General features: G+C 32.2%; 1 protein-coding gene and 3 non-coding genes across 5 annotated transcripts; all 4 read right to left on the minus strand.

Annotated features, from left to right (window-relative positions):
- Nucleotides 1-18,663: 18,663 nt before the first annotated feature.
- Nucleotides 18,664-21,999, minus strand: LOC107493997 (60S ribosomal protein L10a). 2 transcript variants are annotated; one of them, XM_016115031.3, is made up of 6 exons: nt 21,954-21,999; nt 21,803-21,864; nt 21,492-21,711; nt 21,197-21,362; nt 19,409-19,614; nt 18,664-18,925 (listed from the first exon to the last, which is right to left on the minus strand). In XM_016115031.3, the coding sequence occupies exons 2-6, from the start codon at nt 21,805-21,807 to the stop codon at nt 18,872-18,874; spliced, it is 651 nt and encodes a 216-aa protein (XP_015970517.1). In that variant the 5' UTR covers nt 21,808-21,864; nt 21,954-21,999; the 3' UTR covers nt 18,664-18,871. The 2 variants fall into 2 exon arrangements, with proteins under 2 accessions (XP_015970517.1, XP_015970516.1); XM_016115030.3 differs by lacking the exon at nt 21,954-21,999 and having other exon boundaries at nt 21,803-21,947.
- On the minus strand, nt 19,734-19,855 carry LOC127739989 (small nucleolar RNA U19). Its single transcript, XR_008000730.1, has one exon. It is a non-coding gene; the product is annotated as a small nucleolar RNA U19 (small nucleolar RNA).
- Nucleotides 20,108-20,233, minus strand: LOC127739990 (small nucleolar RNA U19). Its single transcript, XR_008000731.1, has one exon. It is a non-coding gene; the product is annotated as a small nucleolar RNA U19 (small nucleolar RNA).
- LOC127739992 (small nucleolar RNA U19) lies at nt 20,484-20,609 on the minus strand. The gene has a single exon (XR_008000733.1). It is a non-coding gene; the product is annotated as a small nucleolar RNA U19 (small nucleolar RNA).
- Nucleotides 22,000-24,707: the final 2,708 nt, after the last annotated feature.

Here is a 24,707-nt window from a genome sequence, read left to right on the forward strand (position 1 = left end):
CTTTATGCTAAGCAATTCAGCTGTATTACATAGCTTTCTATCAATAGAAACATAAGTTTTTAAATATCAAGTTAAAATCGGGTATTAGAACTGGTTTTTTAACCAAAAAATCCTGTTTTAACCGATACTTTTTTAAAAACTCATTTGAAATTCAGATTTTTTAAGCAATAATCCATTTTTAAAATTGGTTGTTAGAAACTCCATTTTTAAAACTACAATTTTTAAAAAGTAAAATTAATACTACAGCCTTCTTACTCTATTTAAGTTCAATACAACTAGATTCGGTTCTAGTTAAATCTAATGACAATGGCTAATCTAAAAAACAGCAAATCATTCTTACGTCACAGGAAGAAGCGGGATAAACCATTTACTTTTCTGCACAAATTAATAATTGAATCATGTGTGTTTGACTATGCAAAGGTATCGATGAGTGCTGTTTATTATATTTTAATGTTATATGATAATATATACATTGTGTTACAGGTAGGTTCAAACTAATGGTAAACGCTACTGTATAGAGAAGTAAAAATGTAATGATTTGGTGAACGATATCACGGGATATATATATATATATATAGGCCTTTTTTATTGTAAAAAACAAATTCAATACAGGTTGAACGTCTGCTCCTATTAATCCTCCCTGTCCAAACCAAAGGAACAAGCAAATCCAACCAAAGAATAACAAATCTTATAATTAGCTTATAATTTTTACGTGGTCAAAATTTAAAAAGCACGCAAGCAGACCATAACTTACAAAGGGAACAGTAAAATTGCAGATCTCAAGCTCAACTAAATTGCAGCAATGCACTTAAATAAAAAATGAATATGAAAAGATAAATCAAGAGCAATCAAATCTAGGAGGCAATTAATGAATGAATAGCAATTATAAAATAATATATTGTTCCTAAATATATAAACACAAACCCAGATTAATGGAACCGCAAAAAGAACTAAGTATGAATATCAAAATCAGTTGATCAAAATGCATCTTAAACACACGAGATCCCAGCAACAATATATCAACAATTTCTCAGATATTCGAACAAATTGCAATTCAAACATCAAGAATAGCATGATAGCTTGATAAAAATAACGCAAAGCAGCAATTCTTACGCACAATCCACATGATACACAGAATGACATGGCAGCAAAATCAGACACGACTTAGTAGATTAATATGATTAACCAATCTCCATAGTAGTAGCAACAATTTCATCAATTTTTCGATAAAGTAGTAAATTTCCATACAAGAATTTCAGCAGTTTCTCAATAAAGTTGTCAGTTTTTCAGCAATTTGTTACTATCACTCTGTTTCTCTACCTAATACCCGACTCAACACAAGTAAACAAAAACGAACTATCCTTTTAAGTGTATGTGGAACTATGTTTTTTTCTCAGATTCAAGTCCAAGTTACATGCTTTTCTTTTTTATTTGGAACTACGTTGCAGGAAAAAATAGAAAACAAAATCAAAAACCAAATGCAAAATTAAAAGAAAATCTATTACATAGGAAAAATCATCAGCAACCTAAGAATGAAATGCAGAAAGATGCACACGCCAGGAATAAAAAAAATAAGAATGCACAAAAAGAAGAAAGGAGTACAATACATTGATCTTAGGTGACTGATCAGAAAATAAGGAGCCAACAACCACTATTCAAGATTAACTTCAACCCTTTAACTAAGTTTAAGAGCCTTCTTCTCGATGATTAAGAAGACATGATTACTGTGCAGAGGAGTAAGCTTAGTAGTGGTGAAAAAAGAATCCGAAATATCAATTATAAAGTGCCTCAGGGTGAAGGAGACGCAGAGTATGTTAACGAGATGCTAGAGAGTGACTGCTAAAATTTTGGGAGTAATTTTGAAATCCTAACAACTTCAGTTTCAAACAGATTTCCGCCGTGTACTCAAAAACCTTATTTGATTTCAAATTTAAAATTTTATCTTATGGGATTTGAGTTTTCCGTTCATATTTCTAATAATTGTATATCTTTTAAATAATTACTTTGTCCTTTTACCTAATTATTTGTATCTGAACAAATGCATTCTGTTAGATAAGTGACTGTAAATCCGGTTAATGATGGCAAAACAGATTTTTAATTTGTTATCTTTAAAACAAATTTGAAGATTAGTTATATTTTAAAGGTGTTTAGTCACATATATATTAACATGTTTCAGCCCATATAATAGTAAACTCATAAATCTCCACTCTTCTTCTTTTGAAAAACTAGGAACCAACACCAGACCTATGTAAGGATCATCAATTTCCAACTACACTTTCATCCAGGTAACCACCCTTTTCAGTGTTACATCCTAATCTCCTCTCCAGCTTGAAAACTCAATTTTTCGATTTCAAGAAATTTTTCTAGTAAGTAAAAATCCCAGTAATATATCTTTTAAACAAATTTTACTCATTTGTATGACCATATTGGTTGTTTTATCCTATTAGCTCCGTATTGTTTTAAAAAATATCTGCTATGCTCCACACTAAATCGTTTCGTTTACTACTCAAGCCTAACGTGTTTTTTTCCTTTTGTTCAATTGAAATCAAATCACATACATGTTTTATCAAAGAAGTAGACTTAGGGTATCACTGAAAATAGAATTACATACACATCAAATCTAAAACTAAAAAAGCATGGGTATTAGGTGAATTAAACGACTTCAAAGATCAATTAAACACAAGCATGCAAATACAGTTAAGTAAATAGAAAAAATTACATGGAAGCTCGACCAAATGTCACCGTTGATGGAGGGGATGGAGAGCCACCGCGTGACCACGGCAAGTAAAAGTAGCAGAGGACCTTCACACCAAGGAACGAACCGAGCTTGCGACAGATCTGGTGAGCGACGGCTGCTTCAAGGTGACAACCACAGCTGCTTAATGGAAGGAAAGTATGGGTGCGACGGAGGACAAGGCAATGACTTGAGGACCAAAGGCGGTGGCACGCGGATATGGCTAGCAGCAGGTGAAGTCCGACGCGTTGGAGGAGAGTTGGCGGAGTCCTTTACCTGGCAGTGGCAATTCTCTTTGGTTCTCCTCATTTCTCTTGGAGTAGCTCCACTTAGGGTTACATGTGGGCTGAAAAGAAAAAGAAAGGCCTTGATTGAATGAGACGGCCAGATCACGGTTCGGTTCGCTCGAACTGGATCTCGACCCGTTAAATAGTTTACTTTCCGTTTTTAAACAATCTTGATTTTTTTTAATTTCCCCCGCTCATTTAATAAAATAATAAAAAAGAAAATACGTCTGTTTGAATATGCCTAGAGTAACTTTGGTTAATTATTTACTTCTTGTATACATTTTATACTTAAAATTTTTGGATTACGGTTTCAGTAAATATTTATTCGATTAATCATGTTCTATATAGTGAAAAATAATAAATTACTTTTGTGTATCTTTTATATTGTTTATCTTTATTTTTTCTATTCTTAAGTGTATTGTATAAAATATGTTATATATTGTTGATCTCTTTGTCTAGTTTATTTAACTTAAAAATAAATCCCATAAACCGCATATCTTTTATATGGTTGATATTTTTTTTCTATTTTTAAGTGTGTTGTACGTCAAATATGTTATTTAAGATAATTTAATTTTTAATTATTTTTTATGAAAATAATCATCTTACACTATTTTTTATGCTAAATTTTTTTGAAAATGTCTAGATGAAGAGAATAATTTTTTGAATGTAATTTTTTGCTCACTAACTTTTGGCTTCTATTTGATACACAGTTCAGACTACTTTTTTTGGCATATTTGACCTACAGACATAAGGTGCGTAACGAGTTATGTGCATATGTTGGACTAATGATTTTCGTGAGGTACTCCATGAAAAAACTTATATGAATGAGTATTAGATCTAAAAATTCTTGTTGTTATTTTTTGCCAAACAGTAATTGGCTTAAATTTTATCGCCATATTATAACTGTATTTATGTGGCGTATCTTTTGTTTTATATATGGGTGGCAAAACGGGTCGAGCCCGTCGGACCGATCCGCTAAACCCGCTAAAAAGGGCGGGTCGGGCTAGGATTTGGCGGGGCGGGACAGGCCGGTCTGCCGGAGCGAAGACTTTTTATTTTTCTTTTTTTTAATTAAATAATAGAGTGATTACTATTATGAAATTAATAATTATAGAATTTTTAAACACTTTTTTTCATTTTTTGTTTTTATTGTTCTTTTAGTTATTATTTTTTTTTATTCTTCTTTTAGTGATTAACTTTCTTTATTTTATTTTATAATTTCGTATATATGCTCAAATTATTTGACTTATTTTTTAAAATAAAGATGATTCTATTGGCAAATATTATTTTGAACAATTTAATTAAAGTTAAAAATTTTAAAAAAATTGTAAAAAAAATTATATTATAATTTGACTATTTTTTATTTGTATTTGATTTTTTAATTATTATTTTTTGGTTAATTTTAATGAATTTTATCTTAAAAAAAAGAGTTAAGTGCACGCTAGCCCGCCGACCCGCTAATTCGCCATAAAGTGGGGCGGGTTAGGCAAACAAGAGATGATGCATACGACCACCTGTTGATGAAGTCGTTTCCCGCTGGGTATACTTTGTGGTTGCGTCATGGTGAGAAACCAGCTGAGGAGAGCTCTAGTTGCACACCGATAGTTGAGAACCCTACTCCCGAGGTGAATCCATATATTCAAATGGTTCACGAGGCATTTAACTTCACAATGCCTACTGGAAGTGAGGAGACCACAATAGCGGATCCTGTAGAAGACAATGATATAGAGTTGCCGTACTTGTACGATGGTCTAAGTCACGATGCACAGGATTTTGCCGATCTTCTTGCGGATGGAGCGGAAGAGTTATATCTCGCCTGCTTGAAATACTCAAAATTATCTTTCTTAGTGAAGCTTTATCACATTAAGTGTATGTGTGGTGTGAGTGACAAGGCTATGTCGATGATTCTGGACTTATTGCGGGATGCATTTGAGCAAGGCCAATTCCCGTCCACTTTGTATGAAGTCAAGAAAACTATCCGAAAGTTAGGGATTGAGTACAAAAAAGTAGATTCATGCTCGAATGATTGCATGTTGTATCGGGGTGAGGATGAGAACGCGACGAAATGCAAGCAGTGTGGGACTTCACGATGGAAGCAGAATACGCGAAAGGGTTCCGTTACGAAACTAAAAATACCTGTCAGAAAAAATGGAAAGCCTCTCCCAGCGAAGACTCTCCGTTACTTTCCTCTTATACCACGACTGCAACGGTTATTCATGTGTAGCAAAACTTCATCTGACATGTTATGGCATAAAGAGGCAGACAATAACGATGGATACCTGAGGCATCCAAGGGACGCTGAAGCATGGAAAAACTTTGATGCAAAGTATCCTGACTTTTCCAACGATGCTCGCAGTGTTCGCTTAGCCTTAGCAAGTGACGGTTTTAATCCTTTCAGAAATATGAGTACCACATATTCCATTTGGCCTGTGATTCTTATTCCGTACAATCTTCCTCCTTGGCTATGCATGAAACAGACATCTTTTATACTATCTATGATTATTCCCAGTCCTAAAATGCTGGGTAACGACATTGATGTTTATTTAGAGCCCCTGGTGGATGAGTTGAAGCAACTCTGAGATGGCGTTGAAACTTATGATGCTAATAAGGGGACCACTTTCAAGATGCGTGCAACGCTAATGTGGCCTATTAGCGATTTTCCAGGGTTGGAAAATTTATCTAGGTGGAACACGTACAGTGGGTTAGCTTGTCCCACGTGTAACGTGGACGCTAAGGCTCAGCAACTAATATTTAGTCGAAAATGGTGTTACACGGGCCATCGCCGCTTCTTGAATCAGGGCCATAAATATAGAGTAGACCGAACTAGATTTGACAGACAAGTTGAAAGCAGAGATCCACCGATGAAGTATTCTGGAATAAATGTCTTAAGGCAGCAGTCTAAAAGAAGACTGCTGGAGTGTGTTCTTTGAACTCCCGTACTGGAAGGATCACATGCTGCGTCATAACCTTGACGTGATGCACATAGAGAAGAACATTTGTGACAATCTGGTCTACACTATTTTAAACGACAGCGTCAAATCAAAAGATAATCTTAAAGCTCGCAAAGATTTACAAAGCATGGGCATTAGGCCTGAATTGTGGCCGGACGAAAGTGGTAAATATCCTTCAGCAATCTTCACAATGTCAAATCCACAGAAGGATGTATTCCTGAAGACTCTACAGAATGTGGTCTTTCCAGATGGTTACTCGAGCAATATTGCTCGTTGTGTTGACATTCGGCAGCGCAAGTTGTATGGGTTGAAGAGTCACGACTGCCACATTCTAATGGAACAATTACTTCCAATTTTGGTGAAGAATGCATTGCCAAGTCCGGTATCGAATGTGATTGCTTCTCTGTCCTCATTTTTTCGAGAACTCTGTGGAAAAGCTGTAAATCCTATGCAGCTTGGTGCCCTTCATAATCATGTTGTGCAAACTCTGTGTCAGATGGAAATGATATTTCATCCATCCTTCTTCATTGTCATGGTTCACCTTACGGTGCACCTGGTTGATGAACTAAAACTTGGTGGCCCGGTACATTATCGGTGGATGTATCCAATAGAAAGGTTAGCGTGCTAATAAACGCATTTAAGAATTCTGTTTCCAATTTTGTTACGTATATACTAAATGTTATGTCGTATTTATGTAAAAGGTACTTGGGACGATTGAAGGAATATGTGCGTAACAGGGCACAAGCTGAAGGCTCAATTGCTGAGGGCTATTTATCCGAGGAGATTTTGACATTCTGCTCCAGATATTTGGATAATACTGAGACTATAATCAACTGTCCAGCGCGAGTTGATGATCGACCTGTTGATATTACAAACAATACATGATGTACTATGTTCCTTGAAATTGGAAAAGCTTCAGGGGCTGTATCACATTTTGCACTGACCCCAATGGAAAGAGATCAGGCACATCGTCATGTGCTAGTCAATTGCGAGGCCGTCGCTCCATTTATTGAGTAAGTATGCACATCATATCATTAAGCACGATTATAACCAATTTCAAACAGTTAGTCGTTGGACTAATTTCTTGTTATGTCGTAAAGTAAATTTAGGTCAGAAACCAAGCGAAAATTACGGGATCAAACAAGGTTGCACTCTAGGATAGACCGTGTTGTGCATGCAGAATTTTCTCACCGGTTCAAGCGTGAGGTTCGTAGAAATTTAAGCTGACCAACTTATTTGTGCCCTAGAATTACTTCTTGTAAATTTCAATTTTTAATACGAACAAACTCCATTTTATGGTGCTAGGTTCCAATGGACAGTACCGTACATTCGAAAGAAATGAAGTTGCTGGCATGTGGTCCCATGCTTCAGGCAAGACGGTTTGGGGCATACAACGTCAATGGGTACAAGTTTAGAACTATCACAAAGGAAGACGGGCTGAAAACACAAAATAGTAGAGTTTATGTCTCATCCAATACAAGAAGTTATGCCAGCATGCATGACAACAGAGTGGCTGTTGGTAGTGTTCCATATTATGGAAAAATTGTGGACATCGTCGAATTGAACTACAGCTGCCATTTCACAGTGGTTTTGTTCAAATGTATTTGGGCTGATATAACTACGAGTAGAGGAATTAAAGAAGACCATCTGGGCCTTACCAGCGTTAATTTTGCTCGTTCAATTCACACTGGTGATCGAGAAGAGGATGAACCGTACATATTGGCATCAGAAGCTCGGCTCGTGTACTATGTACATGATGAAGTAGAGCAAGAATGGAATGTAGTGGTTCATGTAAAACCACGAGACTTGTATGACATGGGAGGAGAGAATGAGGATGTTGAAGCTACTTTTTCTCCTCAGTCCGGGTTGAACATGTCAGCAGCAGGTGACATCAGTGATTTATAGTTGATAAGGGAAGATCATATAAAAGACCCAGTAGCAGATGGTTCTGATAACATAGATTATGTGGCATAGTGTAAATATGGCAAAACATGTGCAACATTTTTAGACTAAATCCGTGTGTGTTTGATAAGTTTAACAGTGTTTATGATGTACGCAGTTTGTTGGTTATATTACTATCTGTGTTTTCGTATTTGAATTAAGTTTTCATTTCAAGTTGATTTTCATGAATACCATCAGTTCCTCATTTCTTCCAACGATTTTTTCTTTTAAAATTTAGTTGTCAAGGATCTGTTCTTCTCATCATCATTGTTATTGATCTTAACATCCAATAAAGAAAATTATGACATCGAGTAAATTATAGTGAATTACAATATTGTTATCATTGACAAATATAGTTAATATAAAATGGTGTTGTAACAGGAGAAATGAAAACGGAAGATTTCTCATCATGCTGTGCAGACACAACGTTCGCTAACAAAATGGCTATGGCCTCTCCATTCTCTTCATTGGAACATGCAATTACGGTTGCGAGAGACATATGGTCCCGTAAGTTGAATGTTAGGTCTTGGATGGAGGCTTTATCAGGTCGATCTTGTTCTAATGAATACTTGGAAATGGCGAACGAAGCTACTGTGCAGGTATGTTCATTAGCCGTACCCTTAAACACTTGAGTTAAACATTATTTGAAAAATGTTTTTTAAGTTGCTATATGCTTATGACATTTAACCAGTTATAGTTGTTCCATTAATGCTAAAATTTGTAGGAACTTCATGAATGGGGATCAAGGTACGAGGAGAAATTTGGCTATGTTTTGGTGACATTTGTAGCTGGTAGGACATCTGAAGACATACTTGCTAAATTAAAGGTTGGAAATAAATTTCTAGCACAGAAAGTGAATTACAGAGACACAATATGTTTTACAAATTAGACCATCAACTATACATTTTATTATGGTGCAGATGTGCATTAATAACTCGCATGGTGTTGAGTTGGAGATTGCTTCAAAAGAGGAATTGAAGTATATAGAACGTGCTATTAGAGAGCTTCTTTCCAAGAAATCTGTCCAAACTACTGACGAAGGAGACGGTAATAGTTAATTTTGTATTTGTTAATTTTGAAAGTCCTCTTCCCATAATTCCGAAATTTTCTTTCCTTAATAACTAGAATGACTTGGAAGTTATCATTATCTTTTAACTAGATTTATATGTTGTTGGTTGCATGTTCATATATTCAGTGTCACCTGAATATTCAGGCGAAATAGTTGCTGACACTCTAGATGGAGCAGACACTGATTCAGAAGATGATTTAGATGCTATCTCCTCTAGTAGATATGACATCTCCAGGGATGTTGAGCTTAATAGGGTTCCAGAAGAAGACAATGAAACCCTAAACACCCAACACAAAGAAGATGTCGTACATGCTGCAAAAAGGGGTTTCGATCTGAACAAGCTGCCATGGTTTGGAGATGACTTATCAGATCTGTTATCACGTTCGTGCAGCGCTTTTTTGACAGAGTATTTCTGGCCAGGTCAATACGATGTTAATGAGAAATTTTGACTCAAAACTTGTTTGTCTACTTTAGTAACTCTGATTTTTATGCTCTATTAAACGTTGTTTTGAGTTAGTGAATTCGGACGTTTACTTGATTTTTATGTTACCAGTTATGGTTAAATACAAACTCAAAATACCTGATACTACAAGAGAAAACATGATTCGTAAATTTGGTTTTAGCTATTCATGTTTAAATTTGTTTTTAAGTAATGAATTATTTTTTATGTAACACAAATTGAAAATTTATTTAATGCATTAATTAAGTTGTAGTGTTTGAACCTTATTTTTTCATTAAAAAAAATAGCGACGATTAGAACAATTATAAGAAGGCAATAATGTTTATACAAAAAAATTCAAGTTAATTAAAATATTGCAGCGGTTCAAAAAAACCGCTGTAAAATGAATATCGATGTTCTCAACAACTGGACATTTAGCAGGGGTTATAGAAAAATCGCTGCAAAATGAGATTATTTAGCAGCGTCCACTCAAACTGCCACAAAAACTGCTACAAAATGGTACATTTTGCAGCGATTACCGAAGAAACGCTGCAAAATATGCTCATTTGGTAACGTCTGTTAAAACCGCCACAAGAACTACTAGCATATTGTATTTAGCAGCGGTTTAATATAACCGCTATTAAATAACCGCCGCTATCTGCCGGTTTTCTTGTAGTGATGGTGTCTAAAGGTGGCCAAAGATTGACCCACAAATTGAAAATTGACATGTAGAATTATTGAATATAGTGAAAAACATTTTAAGAATATGCTTTTATGAATTATAGTAAAAATAGAAAAAGTTAAGTTATAATATTCGAATATATTTTGTTTACACTGTAAACTAGATATATGGAGTTTAAAAAAATATACCTATCTTGTTTATAGTATAAACAAGATACATTCATAATTATCTCGTTTACAATGTAAACGAGATATGTGTATTTGTAAATATAAAAATATAAATTTTAAAAATAATAAAAAATATTAATAATTTAAATGAGACCAAACTCTTAAAATGAAACGTTTCAAATAATAGAGAAAATAAGTGGTTTCAAATAATAGAAAAGATGTACAATTTCAAAATAACAAAGAAGATAGATGGTTTAAACTAACTAATTAATTAATGGGCTACTGGATCTATCACGTAATTTTAAATTGTCCATTTAAAATCAACACATTATTTTCTTAGAAATCAACCCATTTAATTATCTTATTTGTTAGTTTGAAACTGTTCATCTTCTCTATTATTTGAAACCGCCTATTTTCTCTATTATTTGAAACATTTCATTTTAAGAGTTTGGTCTAATTTAAATTATTAATATTTTTTATTATTTTCAAAAATTATATTTTTATATTTACAAATACACATATCTTGTTTACACAATAAACGAATCATTTTAAATGTATCTTGTTTACACGATAAACAAAATACGTGTATTTTTTTAAATCTCATATATATCGTTTACAATATAAACGAAATATATTCATAATTATATCGTTTACAGTGTAAATAAACGAGATAAGATTGAGAGACATATTTTTGTAATAATTTTTATAATTATTTATTCTAATAAATAAAATATTTATTTAACTTATTTAAATAAATCCCATTTTTATTAACTTCACAGTTTTTTTTATCCTTTTTTTCCTTCTATGTATTTATATTTCTTTTATAACTTAGTTTTTCTCATTTTTAATATAATTCACAAAAGCATATTCTTAAAATGTTTTTGACTATATTCAACCATTCCACATGTTAATTTTTAATTTATGAGTCAATTTTTGACCACCTTTAAGCACCATTATCTTGGTCACCAAAAAACTTTTATATATATATAAGAGATGGTTTGGTTAAGACATGATAAAATTTAATAAGATTTAATTATCGAGATAATAGTTAAATTGATTTTTAAATTTTTCTGTAGTGAACCAATTAATCTTTTTATTTTTAAATTAATCAAATTAGTCTTTTAATTTTAAATCATCAATCAAATTAGTCCTTCTGTTATTTAAATTATTAATAATGGTTAGCAAAAACTAAAGAATTAATTTGATCAATTGAAAAATTAAAAGACTACTAACATGATCATCACGAAAAAATTGAAGAATTAATTTAATTATTTTCTCTTTGGTTGCATAAGATTTATTGAAATTTGAAATATGTCCAGTGTTTACTATTGTAGTGTATAATATAGGATGATATATGATTCTAAATAATTTTTACTTATTAAAGTTGATTAGTAAAAAAATAAGCACATCAGAACAAGTTCCTTTTATAATTTTTTTGAAAGTCCTTAGTAATCCTCAGAAATGCGAATGTTTGTGATAGGAAAACATAGTCACACATCTTATGAAAGATGGCTTTTATACCAAAATTAAATAAAATAAAATAATATTTAATAGATTGTCTTAAATTGAAATTTATTACATATATGTCATTTTTTATAATTTATATAAATTTTACAAGATGGTAAAAGTTACTATTTGTTGATAAATCATGTTACTCTATCATAATTTACTAAAAATATTATATTATCTTTTAATACATAAATTATGGTAGAGTAATGTACTTTACAAGAACACAAATCGTAATTCACTATCATAATTTACTCACAAATCTAAAATTGTCTTTTAATATATAAATTGTGGCAAGATAATGTGAAATTTCAAAGTTGTATATAAAATTCACTGATACAAAAAACAAAGACTCAATATCTTATCATAATTTATGCACAATTAACCAAAAACACAACACATCGAATTTTAGAGGTGAATGATCGGATCAAATTGAATATGACCTAAATTTCGATCTGATCTGCACTAAAATTATTGCATTAAATTGGATTCAATATCCGCAGTTTTTAAGTTTGGATCCGATCTAATCCGATCTGCACATATCCGTAAAACACAAAAATATTTTTAAAAGCTTATTTTTATTAAAAAATTATTAATAAAATTTCTTTTTGTTTATTCTTTTAAATATGTTTACTCTTTAAATAATATTAAACATATTTTTCTTAAATAATAAAATTAAAATAATACAATATATATGATACTTTTGAAATAAAGGAGCTCAACACAATAGAGTGGAGCAAACTTAAAGACAACTAAACGATCAACACCTAAAAGAAAAAACACAACATAAGACTCTCCATGTCAACTCCAGCATAGTCATCAAGAACACGAAAAGCGCACACCTTTCCACTCTTCATCACTAAGCAAGGTCATACAATATATATGATACTTATTAGTTGAAATCAAACGTAAGAAAAATATTTAATTATTTATTTATTTATTTTTGTAGATCTGTGGATATACGGATCAGATATACGGATATCTACATAAAATCCGCAATTCGATCCAATAAGTATGCGGATCGGATCCATATCCGCAATTTTCAGATCGAATTCAGATAAATACCATAGATATATATGCGGATCAGATCCGATGCATGAACATCTCTATCGAATTTTATTGAGTAAAAAGCAAGAGAAACATAAAAAATATATATTACGAATAAGATTCATGCAAAAGAAAATTTATTTTATAAATTATAATAACAAAATATTAAATAATAACATAAAATTTAAATTGGTAACATAAAAATTTTCCAAATAAAAAAATGCATTTCATACATATGAAAATTATAATCCAAATGTTACATTTTTAAATTGAATTAATCGAAAAAAAATATTATAATTACTTGCAAATTAGTATTTGAAAGGTATTGTTCTTTCAAATTACTGAGACACACTTTTTACGACCTTGTTCTTTTCTACAAACCATAAATATTTTCCTAATCATAATGTTTTTAGGATTTTAATTTGAAAAGGATCCTATAAAATTCTTATAATGATAATATCCTGGTATCATAGTAATATCTTTGTATCATACTGGTACTAATATAAACTAAAAATAATAACAACTAGATGGGAGATTATCTTCTTTCGGTAGATAGATTGGAGATAATTTAGCTGGCAAGTTGGCGATGCTAGTTATTTCATAAAAAAAAGGTTAAGAGGCCATTAAAATATCTTTGTTGGTTGTTTACAGTATTTTTTAATTCAACAATCTAAAAATTAATCTGTCATAAATTTAAATTTTATTTAAGAGTTAATTTGTTATGAATTTTGTTGGCCAATAAGTTGCTATATGCATAAGGCAGGATTCGAATTTCGACACTTACTTAAGCAGATGAGTGAGCTGACTATTCGACCGACCTAAGTTAGTTAAAAATTTATTATTATTAACCATCACTTATCTATTAACTAAATGTTTTTTAATTTAATAATCCAACAACATACTTTATCACATACTTTTAAATATTAACGGTTAACTAATGACCAAAAACAAAAAAATTTAAATAGCCCTCTACAATTTTTCTTTCATAAATTAACAATATGAATATATGACATTTGTTGATTAGCCACCTCCGGTCATAAAAAATCTTGTTTATTATTAGTCCTCAAAATATTAAAATAATAAAAATTATATATACTCTTACTAACCTAAAATCTAACAAATTTAAAATATCAAAATTTAATTCTCAAAATAAAAAATTAGATTGATTCTGATAAATAAAAATAGATCCTTAAAATAAAATAAATAAATTATTAAATATGAATCAAACCCTACATTATGTTCTAAATTTATAAACTCTAAATCACAAATTCTAAATTCTAAATCCTAAAATCTAACATTAAATTTTAAAATCTAAATTCGAAAGAATAAATCATATATAATTAGAGAATAACTTTTGTGGAGTTAAATTTGAGAGATATCTTTATATTTTGGTTAATTTAATAAATCAGGTATTAGAGTTGAAATTTTGGTAAGGAAGAAAAATTAGGAATATGAGTTAAGAATTAGTAAGGGAAAAAGAAAAGAAATTAAAGGTTTTAAATCAATGTGTGACATCTAATGGGACTAAAAGAATTAGGAAAACAAACAAATGGTGGCTGGAGTAACTAATAAAAGTGGTCTACTAGAATGGAGTAACTAATAAAACTAAAGTGATCTACTAGATGTATTATTCATTTTCCTTTCCAGGTCCAATATCTTGATGACAGAAGTTTTATCCGAAAACTTAATTAAAGGATATAATTAATATATCCTCTAATGTTGAGTAAATAGTCAAAATCGTCCCTGAAAGATATCACGATCTCTATTTTGGTCCTCGAAAGATAAAGATAATGAAAATCGTCCCTGAAAGATACACGATTGATCACGTTAGTCCTTCCGTCAGTTGGATGATGACGTGTCACGTTAAGTGCCACATGGCATATGATGACGTGGATGGCTAATGCCACGTGTCAAAAGATAATTGGTTGACATGTCAGATCAGTGACACCTGGCATGCCACGTGTCAGGTAAGTGACACGTGGCATGCCACGTGGCATTTGATATGTAAAAAAGTTATTTATGTGGCATTTGACATGTAAAAAAATTATTTACAATCAAAATAGTCCTTGAAAGATACCCCGTAAGTCATTTTCATCCCTAAAATTTTAAAAATTAATCAAATTAGTCCTTATATAAGTTTTTTTTATTTTTTCTTGATAATATTAAATTTAAAATATTTTTTGATACTACTAATTTTAATAGAAATGTAATTGACAATTAAAAAATTAGTAATTGGATCTTTTCTTCTTAAAAATTTTTTCAATAAAATTACTCACTCCTTTAATTCTTCTCAAAATCTCTGTTATTCTTTTCTATTCTAAAACTTTTTTTTTACATTATTATTACATTTTGCTGGAATATATATATACTCAAAAGTCAAAATATTGAAAGTCAAAATTCAAAAAGATCCACAAATTTTGCTTCAATTTCAAACTTTACAAAATATTAAAAATTTGTTGCTTAATTATTATTATTATTATATATGCTAAACGAATTGCTTCTTAAGATATTACATGCAATGATCATAATAAATTTTTGTGTGTTTCATATGTTTGAGATAGATTATATAATTTTTCTTTTAATATCACTACCATTACATCCTATATGTAAGTAATATCGTAATGAAAAAAATATGTAGTAAAAAAAAATAGTGGTATAACTTTGTTTAGGTTAACATACATAAATTTTGATTTTAAACATATAATTTTGTTTAGGTTAACAAATACATTTATTTCAATTTTGAGTATATATATATATATATATATATATATATATATATTCCAGCAAAATGTAATAATAATGTAAAAAAAAGATTTTAGAATAGAAAAGAATAAGAGAGATTTTGAGAAGAATTAAAGAAGAGAGATAATTTTATTGAAAAAATTTTTAAGAAGAAAAGATACAATTACTAATTTTTTTATTGTCAATTACATTTCTATTAAAATTAGTAGTATCAAAAAATATTTTAAATTTAATATTATTAAGAAAAAAAACTTATATAAGGACTAATTTGATTAATTTTTAAAATTTCAAGGATGAAAATGACTTACGTCTGAACTTTGAATGACTATTTTGATTATAAATAACTTTTCTACGTGTCAAATGCCACGTGGCATGCCACGTGTCACTGACCTGACACGTGACATGCCAGATGTCACTGATTTGACACGTCAACCAATCATTTTGTGACACGTGGCATTAGTCCTCCACGTCATCATATGCCACGTGGCACTTAACGTGACATGTCATCATCTAACTGACGGAAAGACTAATGTGACGAATTGTGTATCTTTTGGGGACGATTTCGATTAACTTTATCTTTCGAATGTATGATTTTGATTAACTTTATCTTTCGAGAACCAAAATGGAGATCGGGTATCTTTCAAAGACGATTTTGGATATTTACTCCTCTAATGTTACTATTAATAATTTTTTTTTAGTAAATCTATAACAGATTTATCATATATTTTCTGTTGAAAAATTACTTTAATTAATTTATATGCAATGAATACGAGTCTAAACGCCTACCAGATGTGAGGATATGGATGAAACAGTTCTCCACGTCCTCAAAGAGTGCCATTTTGCTAAGACGGTCTGGCACCACCTTCCACAGCAAGACCATGTCAAAGAGTTCTTCAGTCTCGGCCTCAATGAATGGTTATGTAATAATCTTGCTGGGAAACTGGACTAGCCATGTCTGTTTGAAGTGGCGATATCATCTCTTTGGTATTGTGAAATAAACTCATTTTTGGAGGAAAAAACTCACTCACCCAAGTGCAGTGGTGACGTCCATTAGAATCCATAGTGCTGAAATAGCGAATGTGATGAACAAAATGAAGCCAACTGGGAAACAGAACCTGGAGCGGGAGCCTTTAATTTCCTGGGTTCCCCCTTCTTGGAAGATTCATGAAGAACTTTTCCTGCAATCTTGGAAGCTGCACCATAATGCATGCTGACCTCTGGGGCATCGTCAAAGGCCTCCATATAGCTACGGCTAGTGGTTATCAACAGCTTATTATTGCGACGGACTCGTCTATGGCAATTCGGTTCATAAAGGAGGGAAGATATCAGAATCCTCTCGAGTCGCCTATAGCATACAGAATGGGTGGTGCACACACTTCGGGAAGCCAACTTCGCAGCAGCTGATACTCTAGCAATTAGCAAGGAAGGGCCAAGTGCTACCTCTCGGAACTCACATCTTTGACATGCCAAGTTGCCAACCGCTCATATCTGCCCTATACTTGCAGAGGATTGTCTAGGAACTCCCGGATCAAGGGGCACTAGTTAGCCCTGCTATTTTTCTTTTTTGGTTGCCTGTCTTGCCCTTTCTAATTTCGTATGTGCATTATTTCGAGTAAATTCTCGTAGTGGTCCGAGATTGACGACGTACACCAATTACGTTCATGAGATTGAAAAAATTGCACCATCGTAGTCTCTAACCTGTTTTTTATTAACGACGCGTTGACGTGACTTGATGACGTGGACCTTTGGTGACACGTGTCACCTCATGGTTTGGCCACACGTAACAACATGCTGATGTGTCGGTCAACGACACGATGTGTATGCCACGTGTCACAATGTTATTGCCACGTGTCAGATTATGCCACGTGTCGCAATACTATTTGTCCACGTGTCATCCACTTTGTCATCGTTACATGTGCACCAAATTGGTCCCCTTACTTTGCATCAAATGACTCATTTTAGTTCTTGAAATTGAATGTCGTGCACTAAATTAGTCCATTCATCAGTTTTTTTCTCATTTTTTTATAAATTTAAAATTCTCATTATATATTTGAATACACTAATTTTAATTTTATCTTTTCACAAATTATTTAAATACAAGTGTTTTTATAAAACATTTTTAAAATATTAATTTTAATTATACAATTTTTTTCTACAATATTTTGTTAAAAGAATTATGTGACATATTGATATTGATTTAATAAAGAGTGCAAGTTAAGAGTATAATAATATTCCTTAATACAATTTTTTTAATATTTAACACTAATAAATATTTTAGGAATACTTGATAAGACACTTATTAACTAATATAAATTCATTACTCCCATTCATTTTAAGAATGTCCGATTTTTTATATACTTAACTTCTCACTAAATTAATAAGATAGATTTATACTCTCAATTATAATAATTCATTTTATCTATAACTTAGTTAGGCGGCCTTTTCATATATTACACTATTAATCAAGAATTCCTAACTTACATTCTTTATTAACACAAGAGATATAAATAAACACAAGAGACAATAATAAAGTTTTGGTTTTAGTTAACATGTACTCTAATGATACAAGTTAACATTATTAATTAAAAAATTTATTATAAATTAGTGTATAAAAAAATTGAGAATTTTAAATTTATAAAAAAAATGAGAAAAAACTGATGAAGGGACTAATTTGATACACGACATTCAATTTTAAGGACTAAAATGAGTCATTTGATGCAAAGTAAGAAACCAATTTAGTGCACATGTAACGACGACATAGTAAATGACACGTGGACAAATAGCATTACGACACATGACATACCCATCCACATCAACATACGTGTCATTAACAAACATGTCATCGTACCGTTACACGTGATCAAACCCATGAGGTGACACGTGTCACCAAAGGTCTACAACGAAAAACGAGTCAAGAACTACTATGATACAATTTTTCCAATCTCAGAATCATAATTGGTGCAATTGAAAACTTAAAAACGATTTTGGTGCACGGCGTTAATCTCGAAGACTACTACGGAGATTTACTCGCTTTATTTCTTCCACTTCTAAGAGAAACCTATCATAAAAATAAAAAGCTACCGCGGACTAACACGGAATAAAATTCAAATAACCAAATACATCTATGAATCTTTTGTGGCCAGTCATTAATGACATAGAAAACAAGGATTATCATAAAACAATTGATATCAAAGAATCTTAAGAATGTCAAAAAAAAATGGGGACATTAACTGTCAGCAATAACATCCCGTTAACATGTCCAGAACTCATGAGGCTTAGCCAATGCAAACTACCCATCTAAACAATCTAAAATACGCGGATTGCACTCCCCATTGTACTCTTGAGGTACAAGCATCTCACCTGTTTCAACAAACAAAACATAAATGAAAAGACGGTTAACAAAAAATTAAAAGAATAAAATAACATGAAACAAAAACAGCATTCTTTTTCAAATCAAAACGTAGAAAATGAGAGGTATCCTATTGGCCAAACTAAGTTAGTGCCTATTCAACATCACCCTGCCAGCATTTGGGTACAAAGACATCACTTAAAAGATATGTGTAATAAGTCTTTTTATGAACACATCAACTGGCAGTAATAGAACAATTTCAAATATATTCATGCTTGTTAATATAATAGAATATCACATCATGAAATAAACACATCTCACGCTGAGATTAATTAGCTTGCCTATATCTTATCTTGGAGGGAACAAACAGTTTCAAATAAGATCCAAAATTTTGTATACTTAAACCAAAAGTCAAAAGACTCTCAAACTTAACGCTCCAATATTGAGAACCTTAATACCGATACTCATATAAGGCCTCAAACAGTCAAACTTACATTTTGCCAGTTTTTCTTCAATAATGAAACAAGGAAATTGACGCTGAGTTGTACATTCTGGAATATCTGTTTCTCATCCATTGAGCAATTTCCAACAGCTACACCCATGCAAAGAACTTTCTTAAGTTGAAACTTCACCATTGCTTTTGTTTCATTAACTTTTGACTCTAAGGATTCCTGATGTGTCACTAATGTTGGAAACTTACCTGCATTGGTGGGTTCATATAATCAACCGATCATATACAGAGCAACATATTATCATCCGAAACCACAAAAATGAAATTTCAATCCATTGTAGCCTTGTTAAAAATAAAAAAGGTTGGGAAAATGTGAAAGGCTGCTTGAGGAACAATCAATGAGATTGCAGAGTCCCTTCAAAAGGCCTCTCTCAAAGGATCCAAAGTTAATTGGGTTCCAATTGCTGTCTGCCCCCTAACTAAACCACATACGAAATTGATTATTTTCATAGGGCTACTCAAAGAGGCATAGGTTACATTACTTGGTTAAAAACTTCACTATAAGAGAATTATATTGCTGAAAACTTTTTCCATCGGCAGAAAATAGTAGGTCTTCCTAAACCCCAAAGCAGATAATAGAAAAGCAGGCAATGAAGTGAATAGTCCTATACTATGCAATAAATTAAATATGAAACTGCAAAAATTTTCAATCCAATGTACACTTGAATAAAAAAGTTAGCCAAAATGTGAAAGGCTCCTTGAGTGATAATCAATATGAGACTAGAGAGTCCCTTCAAGAGGCCTCTCTCAAAGGACCCCAAAAGCTAATTTGGTTCCGATTGATGTCCGCCCCCTAACTAAGCCAAATATGAAACTGATTATTTTCATAAGGCTACTCAAAGAGGCATACATTCCATGAAAGTCACAAGAGAATCTACAGTGTTGAAAACTTTTTTATCAGCTTCCTAGCTCTGATTTCCGCATAATCAAGATGTTATTCCTAAATCACACAGCAGATAATAGAAAAGCTGGCAATGATGCATGATGCAAATAGTTATATATCATAATCTGAAAATGAAAGAATAATTTTCAATCTATTGAGCCTTGTAGGCAGAAGAAAATGTGAACGACTGCTTGATGGACAATAAATATTAGATTGAAGAGTCCCTTCAAAAGGTCTTTCTCAAAGGATACCAAAAGTTAATTTGGTTCCCGTTGATGTTTGCCCCCTAACTAAGCCGCATATGGAATTCGTAATTTTCATAGGGCTACTCAAAGAGGCATAGATTACACGACCTGGTTATGAACGTAACTACAGGATAATCTATGGTGCTAGAAACGTTTTTGTTGTCTTCCTAAATCACACAGAAGATAATAGAAAAGCAGGCAATGATGGCATGATGCAAATTATTTATATACTACGCAACATATTATAACCAATGATGGCTGCGTGAGGGACAATCAATACGAGACTTGAGTCCCTTCAGCAGGCCTCTCTCAAAAGATCCCAAAAGTTAATTTGGTTCCAATTGATGTCCACCTCCCAACCACATATGAAATGGTATATTATTGTGCTACTCAAAGAGGCATGAAGTAAATGACTCAGTTAAGGACCTCTATGAAAGAGAATCTATGGTGTTGAAAACATTTTCATCAGCTTCTTAGCTATGATTTCCACACAATCAAGATGTTCTTCCAAAACCTCAAAATAGATAATAGAAAATCAGGCAATGGTTCAAAAGAATAACAAATTTTACATGCCCACTGAAACAAGGTTTCATAGAGAGAAACAATCAATAGAACCAATATCATAACAAGTGAAGTTACTTGCCTGCCTTGTTCAAACCAGGGCCTAAGAGGCGAGGAATTTGCTTGATGACAGCTTCAGAAGCTAGAAAAGCATGATACTTCTTAGCAAGCTTCTTCACAAGTTTCTTGTTCTTATTAAGCTTTTTCAGTGCCTCGACATCCATCCAATCCAGCCCAATTTTTTCAGCCTATGTGTTACAACACAAATGCATCAAATTTCAAAATCACAATAACTAACCTATAACACTATCTTTACCTAACGATGAGTAACAATTGACAACACAGCACACGAAACGATTATTATGACAATATTTAACCTCTTCGACGTGCTGAGCGTCACCAAGCATGCAGATCTTCATCTTGGGGCGAGGAATATGAGGAAGCTTAACGGAACCGCTGAAACGCTTGTCTTTCTGAGGGTCATAGTTCTTCAAACCGATCTGAAGTTCAACTGTCTCAGTGAATTTGCGCTTCTTCTCGTTCGCATTCGCAACGAGCTGAGATATGGCCTCTCTCAGTGCATCACTCTGTAGCTTACTGAAATGTAATAATTACACACATTAAATTAAACACTGATTAATAGTCACTAAACAATGAAATAAGAATATCGATTGGATTGGAATAGTACCTCATTGTAAGGAGCAGAGCCGCAGAGGTTTGGTGTTTGAGGTGCCGCCACAAAAGATTATTCTGCAAATAGAACAAGTTGCTATTATAACGAAAATGCGGATATTGTGTAATGTGTTGTACCTAACGCATTGAGAGAGCGCGCAAGTTACCGTAGCCGCCACAAACCCTAGTCAGCAGCTCAGTAACTCAGTCACAAATATATATATATACATCCTAGCTACCTTTTTTTGAGACACTCGACAATTTTTTTGGTAGTATTATTAATTGATCAAAGGGTCCAAAATCTTTAAATGAGCTAGATTACATATGTATGTTGAAGTCTCTTCCACCAATAGTATTTAGTCCAGTTTGGATGAATAATTTAATTAATTTATTTTTAAAAAGTAATTTAAATAATAAATTTTTATTAAAAATAATTTATAAATAAATTATTTTGTATTTGAGTTTTTAATTTTAAAAGTATTTATTCTATAGAAATATGATAAAAAGTAGTAATATTATGAGAAAAGTCATTATTTTAACTTCTTTATAAGTTTTTAAATAGTTTCTTAGAAAGAAGCAATTTGATTTTGAAAATTGCACTAGATATTAATACTATTACTTTTCATAAGTCAAAAGCTCAAAAAAATTATTTTTGAAGTTTTCCAAATGGGCCCTTAGTAGAGTAAATTCCTATAATGATTATTGAGATTTATGTGATTATCCACCTTGGTTTTCGAAATTTAAAATTATCTATAATGGTCTTCCAGATTCAGGTCCGAACACCAATGTAGTCTCTCGACTTTTTCCGACGATGACTGGGTAAGCAGAGTGCTGAAGTGGCACCCTCCCTGCCACGTTAGTCGCTGCAACGGCTAGCTGACATAGCGAGGGTTGTATTTGTAACAAATTTGATTCCTAAAACCCTAATTTTCTCTCATTATTTATCTAACTTAGGTCCTTCTTCGACCTCCATTTTCCTTCCTCTTGTCTTTTTAGTCCTCTTTATCTTCTTCTTCTTCTTGTTCTTCTCCTTGTTAAAGCTTAGTCACCCTTGCTATTGGTTGAAGCACCATGATGGATGGTGAAAACACCACAGCTGTAAGCTCTCTTTGCTCTTCTTTGAGCAATAACTAGGACAAATTACAAAGCCAAAACAGAAGTGCGAGGATGTCAAAATGGTGTGAGTGTGGCTACTATCCAGCTCTGCGATGGTCTGCAAAATTGGTCTCCTAGTTGTCAAGCAAGAAACTATTGGTGGACTTCTTGCTACCATTCTTTCCATGCCACTTTGGCTGGTAACTACCAATGTTTACAGAATGGCAGCGACGGTCATCAGAGTGTACTGTGCGAGTAGATATGCTGCTGACATGTAAATTAGAAGAGATGTGATGAAGTAGCAAGTGGAAGACTTGACTAAAAAGTTGGCCACTGGATTGCTTCATGTTGTTAAACCACAAATCCATGTGGCTCTTATACCTCCTCAATCTTCTTCTCAACCCCAAGTTCTTAATTATTAATTATAAGTGCTTATTGTTTTCTTTGTTCAAATATTTTCTATTAACAATATCCTTAAACTGATTCTCATGTCCTTTTCTCATTTTCTTTTTGGAGTGTAACCAAATGCAAATGTGATTGAAAGATTCTATAGGAATGGAACTACATAAAATTATATTTTTGTTTGTATATGTCTTTCTTGTTTCTGGATACTTTTTGCTTTTTATTACTTGAGTTATGAATCTTTGCTTGGATATTTTCTATTATGTGAAAGTTTATTGAGATGAAAAAGAGAGTTTGAACATTAGAAAAATTTTAGTTGTTTTACAGAAAAATTAGAAATAATCACACAACTCAAACAAGCAAAACTTATTAGAATATCATCAACAGAAGTGAATTGATTAGATCATTATGAATTTTACTATCCTATTGACATTTTATAGACATCAAGAACTTAAACATCTTGTGTAGTTTATTACAATACTTAGCAGTCCCATTGTTCAACAATTTATGTCACTTCATGACTAACAATATAGTGTACTCTAGCTTTTCTTCTTCCAACTTCATCACAAGCCTCTTTTTTATATTTAAAGAATAACTCATCAATTATCTATTCACCAAACTCTTCTTTTATCATCGATTCACAAGTGGCCCTTACATGTTTAGCTATGAAATCAACACTTATATCTATATCATCATTGCCATTGTTCTTGTTCAAACCCTCATCCAAAGGGTTATTGATAGCTTCAAGCTTTTGAAGAGTAAAAGACCATTTTGACTCAATTACTTGTATCACTTTTTCTGGTGTTGCACCATATCTTGGCATGTTCATTGAATCCAATTTTTCTTCTTCAATCAAAGACCTTTCTGACCCAAGAGAGCATAGGAATAATGACACGATTTTTCTCTTGTCTTTGTCTTGATTTTTCTAGAAACTACCTCCATGATGTATCAAGATATCAATTTCAGTCATCTACACAATCACAAAAGAGAGCATATAGCCTTAGAATAAAATTATGTATCATTAACATCATGAGTTAGAGACAAATATCATACATTATACACTAATTTTTGTATACTTCATAGATGAAAACCAAAACCTAAAAAAATAGTTTAAAATTGCATAGTCCTAACCCTATCAACATCATTCCCTATTCTATTCATAAAAAATAGAACACCCCTAAATCCCAGCCCAACGTATAACACTACTAGAAAACTAGTTATTATAGACGGATATTTCCGACGGATTTTATCCCACTGAAATACAGACGGAATTTCAGAGGGATTTTTTTGTTGGAAAACAAAAAAAATAGATTAGCATAAATTACAGACGGAAAAGAGAATCCGTCTATAATTCTGTCGGAAAAATTAATTTTTTTTCCGTGGAATTGTTACAGACGGATTTTCCATCTGTAATTATATAGACA

The sequence above is a fragment of the Arachis duranensis genome, chromosome 6, assembly GCF_000817695.3.
Source record: "Arachis duranensis cultivar V14167 chromosome 6, aradu.V14167.gnm2.J7QH, whole genome shotgun sequence".
NCBI classification, from domain to species: Eukaryota; Viridiplantae; Streptophyta; class Magnoliopsida; order Fabales; family Fabaceae; genus Arachis; species Arachis duranensis.

Coding starts and splice junctions, on each gene's coding strand:
- LOC107493997 (XM_016115031.3), bottom strand. Junction 19,615..21,196: donor CCCTGGTTTGAACAAGGCAG/GCAAGTAACTTC, acceptor CCACCAATGCAG/GTAAGTTTCCAACATTAGTG. Junction 18,926..19,408: donor TGAAGAAAAACTGGCAAAAT/GTAAGTTTGACT, acceptor TTGTTGAAACAG/GTGAGATGCTTGTACCTCAA.